Genomic DNA, 21,443 nt, shown 5'->3' on the forward strand with positions numbered 1-21,443 from the left:
AACAAAATAGGCAAGCACGGCTGAGGAAGACAGCCAGCCTAGAGAAAGAAAATAATATATAAAATAAATTGTTACGAATCCGAGGGAACGTGTATGAGTAGAAAGGGAACCTTGGCCACCCCAGTGTATAGTGCATAACAGCGTAGGATGGAGACCGGAGCTGACCAGATTAGCGGCAGTGGGGGCACTGTGTAAGCAGCACCTTTTATTTTGTAGTTTTATTACTGTGTTTTATTTTCCCTTTTCTTTCGTCTTTTGTTATTTATTATTTCAAAGCACCTGTGAGTGCGCCAGCATTTAACTGTTTACCAGTATTGGTATTTCTGTGGTCCTGTTTACCATTGATAGTATTCAGGCCACGGACAAGCGCGCCCTCTGTGGGCTAAAAATATAGAAAATAATAAAACTGGACACCAGTGCTGTGTTTTCAATTAAACCCTCTGTCTCCCGTGTGTATCAGTGAATTGCCCACCACCCTTCCACACGTAGTGTTAGCAGTGGGATTCACTGGCACTGTCCAACCAAAGCAGTGCAAGAGCAGAGGGAGGCAGAATGGACCTGCCAAACCCTAACAGAGGTAGTGCAGGGGGTTGGCCGACCTGCGGGACCGGACCCAGGATTACTACGGCCGACAAAAATGACGGCAGAGGATCAACCCAAAGCCTATATTGAGATATTCGAGGCTATGGCGATCTCTGCCGGATAGGCCCAGGTACTGCAACCCTTGCGGGAGGCTGGGCTCACTGCTAACACAAAGAAATGTGCCATTGGGAAGAGTGAGTCAGAGTATTTGGGGTATCGAGTAGGGAGTGGCCAGATCAGACCGCTGATTGCTAAGATGAAAGACTTGGCTGACTGGCCGGTCCCTACGACCAAAACCCAGGTGCGCTCTTTCTTGGGACTAGTGGGCTATTATAGGAAGTTCATCCCGAGCTTCGCCACGCTCGCTGCTCCCTTGACAGACCTCACCAGGAAGGCTGCCCCAAATATGGTTCAGTGGACGGAGCCGTGCCAGACAGCCTTTCTCACTCTGAAGCGAAGGCTGTGTAGCAAGCCAGTGCTATGCAGTCCTGATTTCAGCAAGAGGTTCACCCTGCAGACGGCTGTGTCACAAACAGGTCTCGGGGCAGTGTTGTCTCAGGAGGTGCGGGGAAGCGAGCACCCGGTTCTGTATATCAGCAGGAAGCTCCTTCCCCGTGAGAAAAACTGGGCAGTCAAGTCACTCCGGTACTACCTCCTGGGGTTTACACTTCAACCTGGTTACAGATCATGCCCCCTTAGCATGGCTTCACCGGGTGAAGGATAACAATGCCAGAATCACGCGGTGGTACTTGGTTCTGCAGCCCTATGCCTTTATAGTGCATAACAGCATAGGACGGAGAGCCGAGCTGACCGGCTTAGTGGCAGTGGGGACATTACCATTGCTAGTATTCAGGCCACAGACAAGCGCGCCCTCTGCAAGCTAAAAGAAAATATATAAATAATAAAACTGGGCACCAGTGGAGTGTTTTCAATTAAACCTGTCTCCCGTGTGTGTCAGTGAATTGCCCACCACCCTTCCACAGCATCTTTTTTTAAAACAATAGTGTAATGCACACAATCATACATGTTCTATAAACTTGCATTTTGTAACAAGGAACAGTTACAAGGCTCTGGCATCAGCACACAACATAGTTAATCTTTAACTAACTGCAGTGCACTTGTCATGTTGCAAATAGGAAATACCAGATTCAGTAATAACGACTTGGTAACCCTGATTCCAGTTCTAGGATTATTAAAGAGAGTACGTATGGACCTATCCAGGCACGGAGTACAGAAAGAAAAACCCAACACAAGATGGACAAATGGAAGTGGCAGCCATGTAAATCGCTCTGCTGTTAATTTGGACTGCTTTTATCCTCATATTCTGATGCTCTCAATAACCTGCTAACAAAAGTAACCAAGTTTTCTTACAGTTATATATGCAGTTCTGTAGATGTATGTAAAACGCTAAGGTGAAGTACTGAATACATGTTGTGCCAGCACCTACACTGTGTCTACGCCTCCAGGGAAATGCATCCTAGGCAGGGGAGGATAATAAGTTTCACTGGGCTGATGCCTGGATTCGTCTAGCTCAAGCCTTTGTTGTACACAGCTTACTTATTCTGTACTTATATTACAGATTTTATAGAATTTATGCATTTCTATTTATCTATTTATTTATTTATTTTTTGTCCTATGGAGCTCGCTACTGATTTGTATCTGTTCAAAACACCGCATAAATAGTTGATCACAAAAGTCACTACACAACAGCAAGACACCATCATTGCTTTTATCAGACATCCAAAAGAGATGCTTTACTGGCTCTTTGGTTTGGAGAAGTCCATACAGTACAGAACTTGATGCACAAAATACTTTGCGCCTAAAGGATTGGCTCCAAGATTAATAAAAAAGAGGGAAACTGACAGAAAATGAATAATGAACAGTACAGGAAACACTCCCACTCCCACAAGCTTAACAGAAGCCCAACAAGAAGTAGCATGACTGAGCGAGTCTGCATCTGGCTCCTTGACAACTTGACTCCAATCCCATCACAGCCCACTGCCTTCTTTATCAGACATTTTTTTAATTATTTGACTGGGTGCATGCCCAAAGGACAGTCATGGCGGCTAACTCATGAAAGATAAATGGGCTGGAATTAAAACTGTCTCGGCGCAGTGTCAAAACCTGGAGGGTTAGACAAGGTATATGCAACTGGTCAAGTGTGTGTCTCACATGAGGAAGTTTTGAAAGAAGCATGTGTTATGGCAAGCATTTATTTATTTATTTGTTTGTTTTTATTATTATTTATTTATTAGCAGACGCCCTTATCCAGGGCGACTTACAATTGTTACAAGATATCACATTATTTTTACATACAATTACCCATTTATACAGTTGGGTTTTTACTGGAGCAATCTAGGTAAAGTACCTTGCTCAAGGGTACAGCAGCAGTGTCCCCCACCTGGGATTGAACCCACGACCCTCCGGTCAAGAGTGGAGAGCCCTAACCACTACTCCACACTGCTGCTTTTAAAAATCATATGTGGTACTATACAAGGTTAAAGAAAGTTCTTAGTTTGCATTCCCTTCTTTCAGGTAGTCAGGACTTCACAGGTAGTTTCATCAGGAGAGTGAAGTTCCCCATCCCTTCAACTCCTTTTTCCTGTCATTAACTAACCAGCTGGTTCCCTTATAACTGACAAGCATTGTAGCCGATGCTGAGATGAAATGACCTAGGGAATGCAAGTGCAAGAGACTTCCTGAAAGAAAGGCATGAAAGCTAAGCACTTTTTTAACCTTGTATGACCAGACCTAAGTTAAAACCAAAATGTTTGCTACGTGCGTCTATAATAATAAAAATAATAAAACTTAATAGCACCTTTCATGACTGTCCCAAAGCACTTAACAATAAAACCATTACAAAAAATAAAACAATGATATGATGGAACCCATTAAAATGCCTTTTCATAAAATCAAATGAAAGAGAGTAAACAAGTGTTTTTTTTTTCAGTTTGGACAAACACTATGTCTACTGTCTTTAGCCAGTGAATTCCAAAGTACCACACAGACAAAAGTACAGCTGCCAAAAGCTTCTTGTTTAAATCTTGGCACAACCCAGATGCCAGCCTTGGTAGATCGGAGCTGGCACCCAGAGTTAAAACCTGTGCGAGGTAAAATAATAATAAACAGGCCACAATCGCCTTTTATTTTTCACTATCCCCTCTTCCCTGAAAATACTTAGCAATTCGGATGTTCATTATTTCTCTAAGGGGGATGTGGTGTCACAAACACGCACCTATTTTAGCTGTAAATAGCGTCCGGAACGGTTTCCTTCCAAATAAAGACCTCTGTATTAAAATAGAGCCCCTTTTGTCCAAGACGCCTACTCTAAAGTCTGCAGGAGGCTAAGCAGCTGACGTACATGCGTACACACAGACACAATCAAACTGCACAGGAAAGTTGGACACTTTTCAAGAGAATCACTATTAATAACACAGCCATGGACATCTTTTTGACACTTCATTTATTTGGATTTGGAATTCCAGTGTAAGTGATGAGCTCATTCTTTGTTTGTTACCATGCCCACGCTGTAGCCCTACATGGTAAAATACATGTATTTAATTATACTTCAGATATTGAAAGATTGTTTTACACCCTGATAAATATAGGTCCTGGGCTCAATACACAAAAGATTATAATTGTGAATAATTAAAAAGAAAAGCTTGACTCTACTAAAGTGTTAATGGTTAATGAATACAGTACACCCTCGCTATAACAAACCTGTTGGGGTTCAAGCCTTTTGTTCGTTATATCGAGGGGTTCGTTATAGTGAAAGGACAATCAATATGAACGATACACTGTTGGAGTAAGTTTAATGAGATGAGATTGTGAATAAAAGTAGAATTACATGTACCTGTTCATCTCATGTATGCAGTATTCTGCCTTTGCTTTATCCTATTTATTAAATAATTAAAACGCAGTACAAAAAGCAAAAATCCCAAATTGAATCTGAACTTTTATTCAAAATCAATCTGCCATGAATCATTTCAAAGTGCACCAAATCTTAATCCAACATGCAAGAATCCCAAACTGAGCTTTTATTCCAAATCAACCCAACATGAATAGTTTGACATGAAAAGTTAATCAGATCCTCCAGTTTTTGTTGTTGTTTTTTCTTTAATCAATTTTGCTTTGCCGCATGGTTGCTGAACAAGCCAAAAAACTAGTGCTTTTTGACAACCTATATTCATGACAGAGATATGCCTACGTTACCCCTTTTCCAAATGATCAATATAGTTTCCAGCTTTGTTCAACATTAAATGATTTTTGTTCCGGAGGCATAGTTACACAGCGCGTGTATTTATTAAGACAAAAGAGTTAACTTCACTGCGGAGGTGGCTGTGCGTACATACTGGGATGTTGACAGCGTGTGTTGATATTATCTTTTTTATATTTTTTTTTATTTGAGGTCCAAGGGCCAGGTTCGTTATAGGCAAAAGTTTGTTATAATGAAGGGCGTTATAGTGAGGGTGTACTGTATCATACATTAAACCACATTTTATTACAGGTAATGAGAAAAAGTAAAAAATATATATATATATATATATATATATATATATATATATATATATTTGTTTTGTGCATAAGTGTTTTGTTTTGTTTAAACCAACGCATTCAACCCCAGTACTGTGTCCGGTCTCTTCCTGGTCTGACATCACCCACGAAGCCATCTCTGTTACATATGGTGTCAGTAAAGTGGCAAACAGCCCCTCAGGCTAGGAGAAGTACTGTGGGTACAGTTTTTTTTTAACAAGATTTTTTTTTTTAAAGAAGAATAGAGGTGGACACAGTAGCCCCAAAGGAGTGGTACTACTGCTGGATGGAGAATCACCACTGGAAGGAAAGTCCAGAAGTCCAAGACTGTGGTGAGCTGTGTGAACATTTCGGCCATTTATGGCAAAAGTGTCGGCAGCCCGATGGCCCGATGCCAGTCCTGAGGAGGAAGAAGGGGAGGAGTGGCCATCCTTGAAAGAAGGCAAAGAAGCCAGTACAAGCTCCAGCACCCACAAGGGGAGAGTCTGAGCGCCCAGCGCCCAAAAAGGGGGAGTACGAGCGTCCAATATTGTCGAGGAAGATGAGGGACTGGCTGCTGGACCCTGAGGGGAGAATGAGGGAGAATGTCCCGAGGGTGATCAACCTGCTGTGGGCCAGAAATGGGGAGCAATGGGACGCCTGGGAACAACAACATCGCCCAGCGTCCCTCCTAGACATCACAGCCATGGTCTTCGACTACCTGGCTGCAGATATTGGAGGGACCACATCATCTCCAGTTCCATCAGGAGGGGCCATGCCTACCCTACATTCACAGGCAGTAGGCACGTCCACACCAGTCCCCAGCGACCGAGGGAGAGCTGCACCAGTCCCCAGCGACCAACAGAGAGATGTACTAATCCCCAGCGGCCGAGGGAGAGCAGCACCAGTCCCCAGTAATAGGGGGAAACTACCTGCTGCTCCCGCCTCCACCGCTAGGGGGAGTCTACCGGCTGCTCCTGCCTTCGCCACAAGGGGAAGACTACCCGCTGCTCCCACCTTCGCAGCCTGAGGGAGACTATCCGCTGCTCCCACCTCCACCGCCAGGGGGAGACCACTTGCTGCTCCCACCATCACCACCAAAGGAGCTGAAGCTCCTGCTATCGCCTCCCAAGGGTCAACTCCTGCAACGCCTAGGGCTGCCGAGCCTGCAACACCGGGGCTTTGTTGAGTCCAGCAGCAACTGTTGCGCTGCCGAAAATTCTGGGTCCAGAACCCAAGAAAAGGGAACTGCTGGCTTCAGAGAAGGGGGAGAGGTGAGGAGATCACATCCACCCGCAGTAGTTGCACTGCCACTCTCAGAGTGTTCTGCACAGAGGGAAGCAGGACCAATGCCAGCACCACCACCACTTCCAGAATCCGCTGCACCACTGTCAGCATTCCCGCTGCCAGAACCACCTGTGCTGGAGTAGCCAGCCTTACCGCTGTCAGCATTGCAGCTGCCAGCGTTGCCGCTGGCAGCATTCCCGCTGCCAGAATCGCCTATGCAGGATTGCCTCGGCTGGAGAAGCAATTAAAAAATTCAAGAGGGTGGTGGCTGCAGAGATTCAGTTCGGATTCAATGTAGAAAACGTATGACCAGCTGCTGTACTTTCAGAGGTATTAGATCCCTGCTACAAAACACTGCAATTCATTGATGCTGATATGAGAGAGCAAATCTATCGCGTAGCAAAGGCGGAAATGCATACAGTAACTATCCCTACCAACATTGGCAGTGAAAAACACAGGCATCTGAAATTGTATCATCAACCACAGACATAGAAGCTTCATCAACTCACACTGAGGACAAAGGTGCTCTGGAAGCGAAGCGGTTGACGTGAGGATCCGAAGTCAGCTTTGTGTTTTCTACTCCGAAGAAACACACAGAATGTGCCCGCCATGCCAACTTTGAACGATCATGAATTTGAACATTACTTAACTGAACCCGATCCTGACATAAACAGTAACCCACTCAACTGGTGAGCACTGAATAGTACAAGATACCAGTGACTGGCTAAACTGGCTGCTGGAAATATTGTTACAAAACCCAGAAATTCTTTGGATACAGAAAATGTAGACAAGCTAGTCTTCTTGCAGAAAAACAGTGGATTTTACCATGGAACTGGCTTGGATTTGTTTGGACATTTTAATTTGATTTGCTTTTAGTTGACATTTGCTGTTTTTTTTTTGTGAAGACTGATTAGCATCGGCATGAAAATTCAGTGTAAATAACTGTGTCTCTGTTAGATACTGTGCGTAGTGGTTAGGGCTCTGGACTCTTGACCGGAGGGTCGTGGGTTCAATCCCAGGTGGGGGACACTGCTGCTGTACCCTTGAGCAAGGTACTTTACCTAGATTGCTCCAGTAAAAACCCAACTGTATAAATGGGTAACTGTATGTAAAAATAATGTGATATCTTGTAACAATTGTAAGTCGCCCTGGATAAGGGCGTCTGCTAAGAAATAAATAATAATAATAATAATAATAATAATAATAATAATAATAATAATAATAATAATAATAATAATACTGTGCGCTTGCTAAAGCATGCTTGGAACTCGGTGAGTGCAACGTGTATGCAATCGATGGCTCCCATTACTCTGGGAAATCCAGCAATGTCATAAAACTCCCTTTTAATATTTTGTAGCTGCTCCTGATTAAGTGGGATACTGATATAATCGTTAACCCTCTTTATCAAGTAACCAGTGACCCTTTGAAATGACTCTGGGACCGTATTCACAAAGCTGACTTAAGTCTAAGAACAAAAAAAAGGGCTTAAGTCAGTTTTGCAGACTATGTTATGACCGAGTCTTAAGTCCGACTCACAAAGCAATTTTCTGCGGGTTTTAACTTAGACCATGCTTCTGTCCTCATGCAATGTATCTTCATTATCTCCCGCTCATGAGAAAGCTGCTCGCTGCCTGAGGAAAAATGGTCAGTTTGGCTCCTTCACTGGGATTATAAGGTAAGAAACATAATCGTATCAGAAAATGTACTGTAAATATATGCAATAATGTCAAACTAGTATACTGTAAACACATAGTATATTAATATATATATATATTAATTACACATAGTTATAATTATATTTAAAGATTATCAGGAGGCTGTGTGGTCCAGTGGTTAAAGAAAAGGGCTTGTAACCAGGAGGTCCCCGTTTTTTTTTTTTGGATAAAGGCGTCTGCTAAATAAACAAATAATAATTATAAATAAAGTGATATGTTGATTTATTTCACAGTGATTAGGCTATCTCACTAATTACATATAAAAAATCCACCTGTAATTACAGTGAAAAAATACATTAAAAAAATTAATCAAAGACTTTTAAAAAAAAAACATAATAAACCAATGGATTGATATTAATGATCGTGAACACGTATATTTTAGTATTTAGTTCTTTAAGCGTTTATTATTTTCTAAGGAGTTATCAGCTGCTTAGAAATAATTATAAGTGTGTGTGTGTACATATATATATATATATATATATATATATATATATATATATATATATATAAACATCAAACATCCTTTTACTGTACTTATTTATGTTTATCCCTGCAGATTTTTAAAAAATGTAATTTATTTAAATAAGTTCGAGTGAATGTAAAGATAGTAATGTAGGTTCTAAAATGACATTTGCTGCAACTCCTAGCAAATCCATACTGTAGTTTGTTTGTTTTATTTTTTTTAACACCAAAGAACTTAAATACTGTTTCAAAGCGAGTTATATACTCTTTCGTTAATTAAAACTCTCCTTTCCCAGTGCAAATTAACTCCTGATAAATGATGACAATTAACACAGATTACCTTTTAAATTCCCAAGCAAACAATAGAAATAGTCGCAAGAAGCAGTGCTTGTTAAGATATAGACATTATTTCGTAAATCAACATCATTTTAGAAATCACATTTGCATGATTATTTAATAATGAAATAGGGATAACGATCGCTTGAAAATGACAAAATGGGTTATCAGTTATGAACTTTTGAAAATCACCCCTATGAACATTCACGGTGTATCCTTTCTCTATATGTATAAAAGCAGTGTGTTTTATTATGCAAGACCAGTGGTCTACAGCCTGGTGTTTCCCATGTCAACATTATGTATAGTGTCTCTTGACAAAATGCATCCTGAGTGATGGATCTCCTGTCACTTACAGCCTACACAGTTGCCTTTGTAGAGGCTCCTTTACAAACCACCCATCAAGATAGATGATGAGATACAGGTTGTCCTGTTCCCTCTGTCTGTGAAACATAGCAGCTGATTTATGTCTTCAAGAATAAGTGGGCGTGGTGAGGTTCCCAAGGGGAATACTGCAAACATTATGAAACAGTGCTGCCAGTTGTCATAATTTAAAACTGAACTCCAGATGAAATTCTGTGGTTATGACAGATAAATGGTTATTACAAACCCGGATCTTCGGTGCTCAGCTATTTATTAGCCACTCTGGGACCATGTTCATAAAGCTTTACATTTAAATAAAATGTAATATTAATGAAATTGTTCTAGACCATTGCTGTTTCAGTCAGACCAAACAGTGATAACGCAAATGAGCTGGAGCAGGAGAAGTGTTTATTTACTGTCAGGGTCGCACTGCAGCTTTTCAGTGTCAGTTGTTGCTGCACCAACAAAATCTACATCTCCCCAGAAAATATGCCTCAAGGAGGCTTTTCAGAAGCATTTTCTATTATTGTTTGTTTATTTAGCAGTCGCCTTTATCCAAGGAGACTTACAGAGACTAGGGTGTGTGAACTACGCATCAGCTGCAGAGTCACTTACAACAACGTCACACCAGAAAGACGGAGCACAAGGAGGTTAAGTGACTTGCTCAGGGTCACACAATGAGTCAGTGGCTGAGCCGGGATTTGAACTACATTCGAATCCCATGGATCAGGGAAGAGTCCTGTTCTTCCTCGCGTCAGCCAGGGGGCATGGCAAAGTGATTCTCCAAGAGCTATCCTGAACAAACATCTCTAAATAAGCAAACGCTGCCTGCGGCTACAGGTGCTCCTACAGGAGCATCATCATGTCTCTGAAATGGGTCTTTTAAAAGACTGGAGAAAGCAGCCTCTTGTCTAACGATAATGATATGGTTTTAAAAGAAAACATTGCCTCCGACTCTAACCTCATTTGAACTGCTTTAGTGTAAACCTCATGTTTGATAGTGTATCTTGTATTCCCAGAGACACCATTGCATATTATAAATGCATTGTTTCCATAACAAATTAATTACAGTAGCATAACACATGCCAAACAAAGAATGATAGTGCTAGTTCACTGCAGTAATATGTACAGCATGTCTAGACTTTATTGATGTCAAGGTTATAAAATCAATAGACGTACAGTATGCAACCTTTTGATTATTGTATGATGGGTTGTTGTGGTGGCTGTTTTATTTGTGGTAATTGTTTAGAAATCTATTAATAACAATAAAACGTGCTAGAATATATCTTGGCTGCAATATTTAACATTTAATTTCAGTCTGCATTTTATTAATTACTCTGATGAGGTATGTGATGGAGTACACCCTGCCCCTGTGTGCAGTTTGTGTTATTTTGTATTGCATTTGGTGTATTATGATTTAAATGTATTGTTTAGTGTGTAAAAACATGGTGTTTTGTTAATTATTTTACAGCATGGATGAGGTTAAAATTAAAATTAAAATTCCCCATCCATGCTAAACCCATGCAGAATGTGAGTCTCCAGATTGATTGATTAATTTTTTACTAATTTGGAGACGGTCACATATATAAAAACCTGCAGCTTTAGCGTAACGAGGCTGGTTTTGGTTCAGAGGCGGAACGAGAGACGTGAGTCGTGAGTGAAGTTAAATACTAGAGAAAACTACTGCTATTCATGCAGACTTTAAATCAGCATGTTACTTGTTTCTGTGTTAGTTCACTGTTCTGTTTTGTCTGTTTATTTTGGCCACTGTGCCATTTTGTTTCATACCCCAGTACTGTGCGTCTCTCTTCCTGGTCTGACGTCACCTTTCCACAGGAAGCCATCCTTTCCACAGGTACGATAAATACCTTAATATATGGAACATCTCTTGTAGGCCTACCCATTACTCAAGAGAACACACACTTGGGACGGCTAAGCTCAATTGGTTATTGTCTACTCACTGCTGCTTCCTGTTGAGCTCCTGCTCCTTGGAAACCAGGTCCTGCTTGAGGGTGGCCAGCATTTCCACTGAGACGTCCACCTGGCGGGAGAGCTCCGAGGCCTTGTTCTCCAGGTCCTGCTTCTCCTGGTCGAGCCTCATGCTGTCTTGCTTGGCCTTCTCCAGTTCCGAGCTCTTCTTCTCCAGCTCCACCTGCAAGCGGCCCACACGGGCCGCAATCTTCTGTTCCACCTCCTCCGAGAGCTTTTCCAGCCGCTCGTCTAGCTCCAGCTTCTCAAAGGCTCGCACCTTCAGCCGGGCCAGCCCTTCCTCGTAGGCGGCTTCCACGGCATTGGCTGCAGCAGTAGCTGCTGTGACGGCAGTGGGAGTGGGAGGTGTGGTGGAGGTCATTCCTTCCTTGACAAAAATGTCGCTCAGGGGAATCTCTAAATTGGGGATGTAGCGAGCAGCCGCTGCGATCAGGCCCAGGTCATTAGCACATGGCAAGTCGTAGGGGTTGCGGTGCTCCTTGAAAGAGGTGCTCTCGAAGACGTCTTTTCGGCTCAGCAGGGGCCCGTCAGACACCAAGGGGACAAGGGTGGTGTCGCTCACACTGTTAGACTTAGACAGGATGTAGAGGGTCTCATAGGTGTGGCTGTACTCCAGGTGGGCTCTAAGGGAGGACAGGCTCCGGAAACGTTTGTGTTCCCCGCAACGTGGACAGCGGTAAGGTAGGTCCAGAGAGGCCATTCCTCACTCACGATCAACCGTGAAGCCAGCTGCTCAGCGCACTTTCCAAGGGGGGCAGTGCTCCTCTCATCATGAACCCAGACAGCATGGTATCAGGAGAGCAGACTGGAAGTAATATTGTCCAGTTCCGTAGTTGTTAATGGAGACATATCAATCTCTTATTGTTACATCCTGGAAGAAAAATAGATGAACAGAGTGAGAATAATAAATATACTTTAAACACCTCACTCTCCTGTTTACCGAGATGTAGGTAATATTGTGAGTAGAATAGGTTACTTGCCACCCAATTTGGTCCCGGTTTTAGACTGAAGCAAAGGGCTTGTCAGATGTTATTTTGATATTTTAACTTTGGTGTGCTGTGCCAGCCTTTATTTCACATCTGTTACAATACTGATTCCGAGGCAGAGACTTTAGGAACTGTGAAGCCCTCTTTCTGATTAGATGGGTTAGTGTGTTTTGTACTGTACCTGCCGACACTTGCATCCTTTTAAAAAAAGGATTTACACTTGAGAAGACATTTGTTCCAATTCTACATCTTGATGTATCTTTTCAACAACCAATACATTTGTTTTACCATCCTCTCAGGCTACATTTAGCACACCCACCTCAATCAAACACAAAGAGCTTCAGATGCCAGCACAACCCTGTTTTCAATCACAGATTAAACCCATCCAGCAATCTACTATAATAGCCATACATCAGCATCAAACATAACATTGAAAGTACTAATAAAACATGTGTTACATTACAATGGAGTCCATTTACAAATCACTGTACAATACACCAGAAAACTAGGCAGTTGTCTAGCTGCTTTTCCATAGAGTAAAAATATTACATTTAATTTATGCTACTACTGTATTCACAAAGTTGAGTGCTTACAACCAGTATCCAGTATACTTATTGCATTCCTCAGAATAACTCTTGAGATAAAATAAATATTAATTAGCAGGTTAATAATAAATTACTGGAAGCAGGAGGACACTTGACATGGATTGACATTCAGCCCAGCGGCTGTAGGTACAGATGTATTTGATTAATATTTAATCAACGCTACACAATAAACTGGGAGATAAGACTAAAATGGAGGTGAAAGTTAGGGTCAAGGAGGTGAACTAAACAGCCTACCTACTTAAGCAGGGAGATTTTAACAAGTTGCTCACTACAGTGAATGACTGACAGGTGCTGTGAGATAACTCTTTGCTTTAGATCAGGGTTGTCAAACTCCGCTCCTGGAGGGCCGCAGTGTCTTCTGGTTTTCATTCCAACTGAGCTCTCAATTACTTAATTGGTCTAATGATTTGATTTGACAAACGTAACACTTCTCTCCAGGTCTCAAAATGTTTAATAGGTCGTGTACCTTGAATCAAATGCATTTTTAAAATCATCAACTGTAAAATACCTTGAAAAATAATAAATATGTCCAATTGAACAAATAATTAGATCAATTAACTTAATTGAGAGCTTAAGTTGGAATGAAAACCAGAAAACCCTGAGGCCCTCGAGGACTGGAGTTTGACACCCTTGCTTTAGATTCTCAATAAGGCTGGGAGTCTGGGACAATGCCTCCCTTTTACCATCAATGCACTGTTTTCCAAAACTGACAATGCATTGATGTCCTTAAAACAAAGTCACCAAAACTAACAGAAACATTATTTTCATCTTCATTGGCGCCAAGTGATGGTGAAAGCACAAACATAAACCACTGAATAATTCAAACAAGTAAATCCAAGTAATGGATTTCTTCGGCAATGTGACGGCAGGGTAGCGTCACGGCCAAGCTGTTACCGGCAGGGAGAGAGACAAGAAAGCTGCAGTGAAGCGCTAATGCACACGTTTAATAACAAATACAAACATCTAACAAACACACAAAACTAATAGGCACAGTGGCCAAAATAAACATGTAAAACATACAACAAAACTACTACACACTCGTTCTACCATACATTTCCTAACACCATATATCTCCACCCCCCTAAACACCAACTAACATCACCTCACACTTAACTCACATTCAACTCTCACATTAACACCCGTGATCACCCTTTTTATACCCCTGTGCCTAATTAATCATCATTTATTCAATTTACAGCTCCAGCCACATTCCCACATGATTTCTGGCAGAGAGGAATTTAAGCCCCTCCCTACAAACCCAATATTCCCCCCCCCCCCACACACACACATTAAACCAGTGCATTGGCAGGGGTTTCACCCTGCCACAGGCAGCAGCAACTTATTTCCAAAAGAAACTTATATTTGTTTTTTCTTAACCAAAAGGATAGCATCTGTTTTCTTTGAAAGAGGATCACAGTTTGTTTATAATCTGCCACTCGCTGGTGACTCACGTTGCTGGGATGCTTATTAAGATGCTTCTGGCCAAGCAGGCTACTTTTGGAAAGCGATGTTGACATCGATGGTGATCGACAGATCGATGCATCTCCCCAGCCTTAACTCTCAATGTCCTAGGATGAAGAATGACTGTGGAATGAAAATATTTTGGTTTTAAAGAACCCTCCAATCTGAATGTGTGTCATCTTCTTAAGGCCAGTTTCTTCCACGCTTAATTGATTCCTTAAATAAGCAATGTAATTGTTTCCAGCTTCTGTCCCCTGGCCTACCAATTAGGTCAATTACTATACAAGAAAATCTTCTCATATGCCTTGCCATGGTTTTTAAGGCGAAACTAATTCAGGTTCTCTCAGCGGCTGAGAAGCATTCCACAGGCTGGTGACCAATAGCATCAGGCTATGGAATTTGTCTTGCTTCATCAGACCAAAGCAACAATCATACATATTCAACTAAGGATATTATTGCCCATCTTTCTCTAAAAGGATATTTCTGAAGAAGGCTTAACAACTGGTATTTAATTATTTACATCTATAACCGGAAAAGCACTACTAAAAGAAACCAGTTTCAACAGGAACATTATCAGGAGCATCTTTTCGAAAGCCACATTATCTAACTATCAAAAATATAATGTAATATACATTCTGTAATCTAAACTAAATGTTACAGTAGTTGGACTTTTACATAAGCTGCATTAATTGTGCTGGTACTGTATGGTAGCAGATGTTGTCCTTCAGAGTAATAGTTCTAGTGGATTCCCTGGTGTAGGAGACTGTGAAGTACTTTGTCCACATTACCTGCATGTAAGACAACTGTGGAATTTGACCAATATAAGGTTTTGAGTATTATTGGCAATAAGATGAACTGTCTGTCGCCTGCACCTGTTTCACTCTACCTTAACTATCCTTATTGCATTCTCAAATACTCTTCAGCCAAATGTCTAATTAAAAAGCAGCGAGTTTAATACCTCGGAAGAAACAAATGCAAATTCATGCATGACTTAATATTTCCAATGACAGAGAACAAACCACATTTTTATGGAGAAAACCATACTAAGCATGTGGAATGTTCACAGATTCCTATTCTCTAGAAATTGCCAGTAAGCACAAATAACCGTGTAAAAAGATCCCAGGAGATAATACATCTTTTACTGTATGAAACACGATAATGGCTTAATTCTAAATCTCAGTGATAAATATATGTGAAATGTTCTCATATTACAATAAATGGGCTGTAGAATGATAATGTCAGGATTGGCCTGCCTGTATGCTCCGTACACACAATAAAATGCATCCATTAAAAAAAAGAAAGCTAATAACGAATATCATACTTTTTTGTTTGTCATTTGGTGGTCCATACTTTGGTGGAAGTTGCTAGATAAGCAGCTCTAGAGATTGAAGTCATCTATATTTTTACACACAGTGGGAGAGCACAAGCAGCAACAAAGTGGAACAGGGTGGGGGCTGGGCACAAACCGGAGATCCTGCGCAGCGTAAGCATGCGTCTTAACCACAATGCAGAAGAGCCGGGCTCATCTGCATTCATGGTTTTAGAGCTTTTAACATCATCTCATCTCACCGACAGCGGACAGAATCCGCAATGGCAGCGTATCTCACAACACCGCCCATTATACTCTTCCCCCCTTAGTTTAACCGTGGGTCTGTTAATATACCTGCCTGCGTGCAATATCTGGTGACCCGTGCTGTCTGAGGTCTCAAAGCTTAAATAATGATGCCATGATAATAAGCCATGACAATAAGCCATGATAATAAGCCATGATAATAAGCGATCAATCATTACTACATAATCTGGAGATGTCCACCTGCTGCCAAATGTTATTAATTCATTGGTGTAAACAATCAATCAATTAACACAGAAAATAAGACCAACCCTTGGTAACTTTTACCTTTCACCCACCCAAAAAAATGTGACTGATCAGTTGATATACTGGTTAACCGTTGCAATGCCATGCAAAATAGAAAGTGACCTCCCCGCTCTGCTACGTCAAACTGTTGTATTAAAATCAATATTTCTGATAGTACATTATACTGTTATTATTACACAGTGCTTCTCACAAGACCAAAACGGAAACCCACAAAAAATGAACTTGTTCTTGTAAGGTTCTACAGACTTTCTTCTTTGTTTATTAAAAGATTTGTTCTTAATAGCGAAAGGTTTTATGGGTTTTCTCTCCAATTCTTTATTCATATTCTCTCTGGATTTTCCATTTGTGGATTGTTGGGTTTATTTTTTTTTTAACACTAATTAATCTGGGTAACTCGAGAGAATGACAAGTACAAAATGAAATTGAATCACCACAGAGTGCAGTGTACTCTTGGGTGTGGTGTGCACACACACTGAGGAAAGAAAAAAAAAGAGAAATGCTGGCAAGTACTGTGATGACGACTTAAACATTATAAAGAATATAGTTAGACAAATCATGTTCTAAACACACGGACTAAGTGAAATGACTTGAACTGACGGTGTGACCATGTTGGCTTATGGTTTCAGTGGTCACAGTACTGTAATTACATGTCACATTGTAAACACTGTGACGATAACAATAATACAAATAAAAATAAATAAATAAATACTATTAATAATAATATTAATACTAATCAGCATTAATTGAGGTTTTATGTAACTGGTAACCTTCTTTTTGTGCAAATAACTTACTGTTGTTTATATAAATAATATCGATAACATACAATTTCATAGCACAGCCTCGTAATATACAAATATACGTGCAGCATAGTAAAGATATATACAGCAGATAGATAGACAGACAAAAAGACAGATAGACAGAATGAACCAACCTCAGGCATTTGAAATACAATTCTGTAGCACACTGGTCTTTACTTTTAAAAAATATCACATCTGCCAGTTATTAGGTAAGATCCCGTCAGATTATATACGTTATATAGATTTTTGAGTCCCTTGCTTTTTTCTTGTAATAAACAAAATATGAAAAACAAATCGTATCGCCTTATTGCATTTCCTAACCCCTTTGTCCTCTCTAGTCCAACATATGTGTGTGTGTGTGTGTGTGTGTGTGTGTGTGTGTGTGTGTGTGTGTGTGTGTGTGTGTGTGTGTGTGTGTGTGCCTGTGGTAATGAACATTCTCTAGTATTAGTCACGTACTGCTCTGAATTTGATCAGATGAAGTAATAATGATTTACACTGATACAACTGGTGTCCGAACGTCTCAAACTAGCTGCCCATCTCAGTTTGCGATACGGACGACTCGGTTTTAAATCACCACAAAACTAAGCAGCAGGTTTACCTGTGTTAAGCTTTCTTGGCTGGTCATTGATTAAAGACTTTCATCTGTCATCCTTCTACAATACATATTCTAATTAGGAAGATCCCCTAAATAGATTCTATCACTCGTCACGGGGCGTGAAGAAAAATTGCCTTCGGTGTAAAATATGATCATCTTTTTAATAATTTTGTATTAATACCCACTTGTTAAGACACCATTATTACATTACGCTGATATTTAAAAATAGACTCACCGTCCGCTAATACTAGCAATATGCACATACAAAGATATATTACTGGAATTTAATTATATTAGAACCACCATAACATGGCAATGTACATAGACTAGAGCAAGCAACGATAATACAAATGAATGAACATACTACACCATAGCCACCTTATCACCATTTTCTCAAAAGCACTGAATGCTGATAATAGTAGGGTTTTCTCTTTTATATCAAATCATTTATATAGAGCGCATTTAAAAAGACAACAGCGCATTACAAGACATTACAAAATAAATAAAAAATAAATAAACACACACACACACACACATACACACACACACACACACACAAATAACGCACCTCTGCATATGCATAACGTACAAAACAAAATCATACCTCGCATTTTCCTCTCCATTTTTCTCCAAGGAACTGCTCCAGCAGTGACGTCACTGGCTCCACTCTGCAGCAGAATACTGAACTAGCCAGGAGCTGGTGCAGGCGGAGAACAGTACAGAAACAAGAGGCAGAGTAGACGGTGCTGAATCTATAGAGAAGATTTAAGCTGCACAGCAGTAATATATGAAATATATCACGCAGACATGTGTTCGTGTAGAAGTTTGCCATGCGGTTATGAGCCAACGATTTGATTTGGTTTTACAATAAATGGCTGTCTCAAAACTTACAACTTACCCACTTACTAAATGTGCTATTTAAAAAATAATAAAATAAAAAAAATGATTTAAAAAAGTTTTGTTTACGGTATCACTCATTTAAAATCATAGTTTCCACGCCATCAGTTCCAGTCCCATTCACAAAAAATCAGTTGACAAATCTTCTATGTAAAAAAACCCATTAGAAACAGAACTTGGACACCAGAAAAAAAGGTGTGTGAATATGTAGCCAAACACTACATTGTGCTGCATGTGTTACTGTCATTTCACAAATTATTGTCAGCATCTTTGTCCTTACCCACTTTTTAGTCAGTTAAATACCCATTTGATATGGAGCATCATGTTTACTGTTGACTACAGCAGGGATGTGGTTTATCAAAGAAGAATACATTAAAGTAGGGGTCACAAAGGGTTACCAAATACTGTGAGCACACTTGAGAACGCTGTAATCAAGCTCAGCTGGAAAAGGACGCTCAGTCAACCAGCTCAGGACAGGAACAAGGGATTGATACAATGGGGTGCATTTGACCTTGCTCGCTGCTACATTGCTGTGTCTAACGATAATGTTTGAGCTATATGCGTGGGACTTTGTTGGAATCAATACATGGAAATGTACTAACATAGACAGTGTTGCAAATGCAGTGTGTACTCATTTACAGACATCAAATTAGTTTGATTATAAAGATAGATAATAAAGATTGCTCATCGCTAAGTTATGACTCTCTTTATTGAAGCAGGTACTTCCTACATTTGTCCAAGTATTACATTCTGTAAACAAAGAATGCAGAACGGTGAACAACTGTGTAAATCAGTTTCATGAATATCAAACTGTATTTTATTTTTAAATCATTTATTAAATAGCAAAAGAGAATGTAGGTGCATCTGTTATGTTTTGGGTCATATTGACCCGTTGCAATTTCAAACTAATTTAAACAGCCTTAAATTGATTAAATGTTTTTATTTGCAAAGGTTTTACTCTTATGGTCTTTTAGTCCAGGAGCTGTGATCAAACTTCTTTGACAGCCAACCTGGGAGCTCCTCATTTTGGAATGTCTTTACCAGTGAGATGCTGTTGCAATACTGACAGAGAAAATTAGGCTCTGCCTTATAGATATATATATTGTTTGTTTTTTTTGTTTATAAATATCTCCAGACAGGTGCAGCCATTTCCAGAAATAATAATAATAATAATAATAATAATAATAATAATAATAATAATAATAATAATAACACATTAAAGAAGTTTGTTTTATTCCTGCACACATATCTACATAGATAAATGCCATGGGTCATAGTGACCCGAAACATCTTAGTTGTATACATGACCTGTTCTAAAAAAAAATAAACATCTCAGAGGTTCTGTTTTCTGTGTATAAGTCCATGACCCCAACTTAGGAAAAGTCATAAAATATTATACAGAAAATGAAAAGAAAAATAGCATTTAAGCTAATTGGAAACTAGTGTCGGGTCAAATAGACCCAAAACCTAATAGGAGATTAAACAACCTATTTATTTGAATGCCTTTAGTCCCGAGTCTTATATACAGTACTAAGGAATTATGCATGAATGTACTGCCATGATCATTACAAGTCAAATAAAAGTAGTTTGTATCGCCTTGAAATGTAAAGAGTTTTTTACATATCAAATGCATGGTAAAGATGCATTATTGTACTGTTCCATTCATACTTTTGGTACAGGACAGTGCAAAATGAGCAGTGTGTGTGTAAACACTGTTTACAGTGCCGCATTTCTACATAATAGACGTTGTTAAATCATGTGGCTATACTGTATGTCCAAATGTGCAATTTTGTAAAATGTGCAGATGTGAATTTTGTTTTGGTTCCTATAGTTACAATATTTGACCACATGTTGGCACTGTCCATGAAGTTTAATACCCACATTTAGATTTGACCACACTTACAGTAGGCCGTCCTATTCTAAGTACCCTGCAAAAAAGAAGTAATTTAATTAGGGATACCAGACGTCCCAGGAAAACTGGGATTGTCCAAGTTTTCAGCCTTCGTTTTTTGTCCCGAACAGAAACAGTAAAACTGATAAATCGTCCCAGTTTTGCTATTTTGTATTCACATTTTTTAACGTGCAAAACTGTAGCAATGTGACAGCAAGTTATGGATTACTTGTTTAATAATTCTGATTATGTCATTAATAATTAATATTCTGTTTTACTTCCTGGACCATGGACTACATATTTTTTTTATCTTGGACATGCCACCAGTCAAGTTAGCCTTTTCAGTTAGTCCCTATTGTGTTTTGAATAACACAGCCATTTTTATAACTGATTTAAAAAATATGTACAGTACACCCATTGTTTAATTTTTAAATTATGATTGTGTTATTATTTACGTATTTTAACTGCTTCAGAGTAGCGCTAAATGTAATTACTTTTTGTTAGGAAGTATGTGGGATTTGAACAGCACTCTTCCAAGAAGGGCTCATCTATAATTTTCATTTTTATAGGACTGTGAGGTAAAGCTGAATATGTCTTTTCTCTCCAATGAGGAGCTAAAATAACATAAAGAGTGTTATTTAACTTCTGCTCTCCAGTAATTTGCTTGGTAATAAAGCAATCAGGAGGCTGGGCTGTAGAGGTGACTCTGCCCAGAACCACCATATATTATTAATACACTGTCATTCTTTTCTGACAGTCAGGGCAGACCAGAGGGGGACAAACACCTAGTCAAGGAATGCATCCAGGTTACACAGGGAAATACATAGATTAAGATACCTCACACAAAGTCAACATAAACACTTCTAAACATCAGAAAGAAAATCATATGGCACAGCATTTCACAATATCACAAAATGAAGACAAAAGACTGCAACTTGCAACATTTGCTCATTGGATTCATTTGACTAAATTATCTGCAGCCTTACAAATTACTGATTGATTTTGTTCGGCAGGCAGGTGAAACCTGTCCAGCAGAGGGCAGTACCAGCTGCAACTGAAAATATTTCACCAATTAAAACAAACAGAAAA

At 39.8% G+C, this 21,443-nt stretch overlaps 1 protein-coding gene across 1 annotated transcript in view; it reads right to left on the minus strand.

Moving 5' to 3' along the window:
- LOC117421550 (F-box only protein 41-like) overlaps positions 1-18,276 on the minus strand; it is a 66,167-nt gene extending 47,891 nt beyond the window's left edge. The window contains exons 1-2 of the mRNA XM_034036075.2: positions 18,171-18,276; positions 11,216-12,114 (exon numbers count right to left, since the gene is read on the minus strand). Coding sequence (XP_033891966.1) covers positions 11,216-11,943 — 728 coding nt within the window. The 5' untranslated portion in view covers positions 11,944-12,114; positions 18,171-18,276. The remainder of the gene's footprint in view (positions 1-11,215; positions 12,115-18,170) is intronic.
- Between the last annotated feature and the right edge of the window lie 3,167 nt (positions 18,277-21,443).

The sequence above is a fragment of the Acipenser ruthenus genome, chromosome 1 (assembly GCF_902713425.1).
Source record: "Acipenser ruthenus chromosome 1, fAciRut3.2 maternal haplotype, whole genome shotgun sequence".
NCBI classification, from domain to species: domain Eukaryota; kingdom Metazoa; phylum Chordata; class Actinopteri; order Acipenseriformes; family Acipenseridae; genus Acipenser; species Acipenser ruthenus.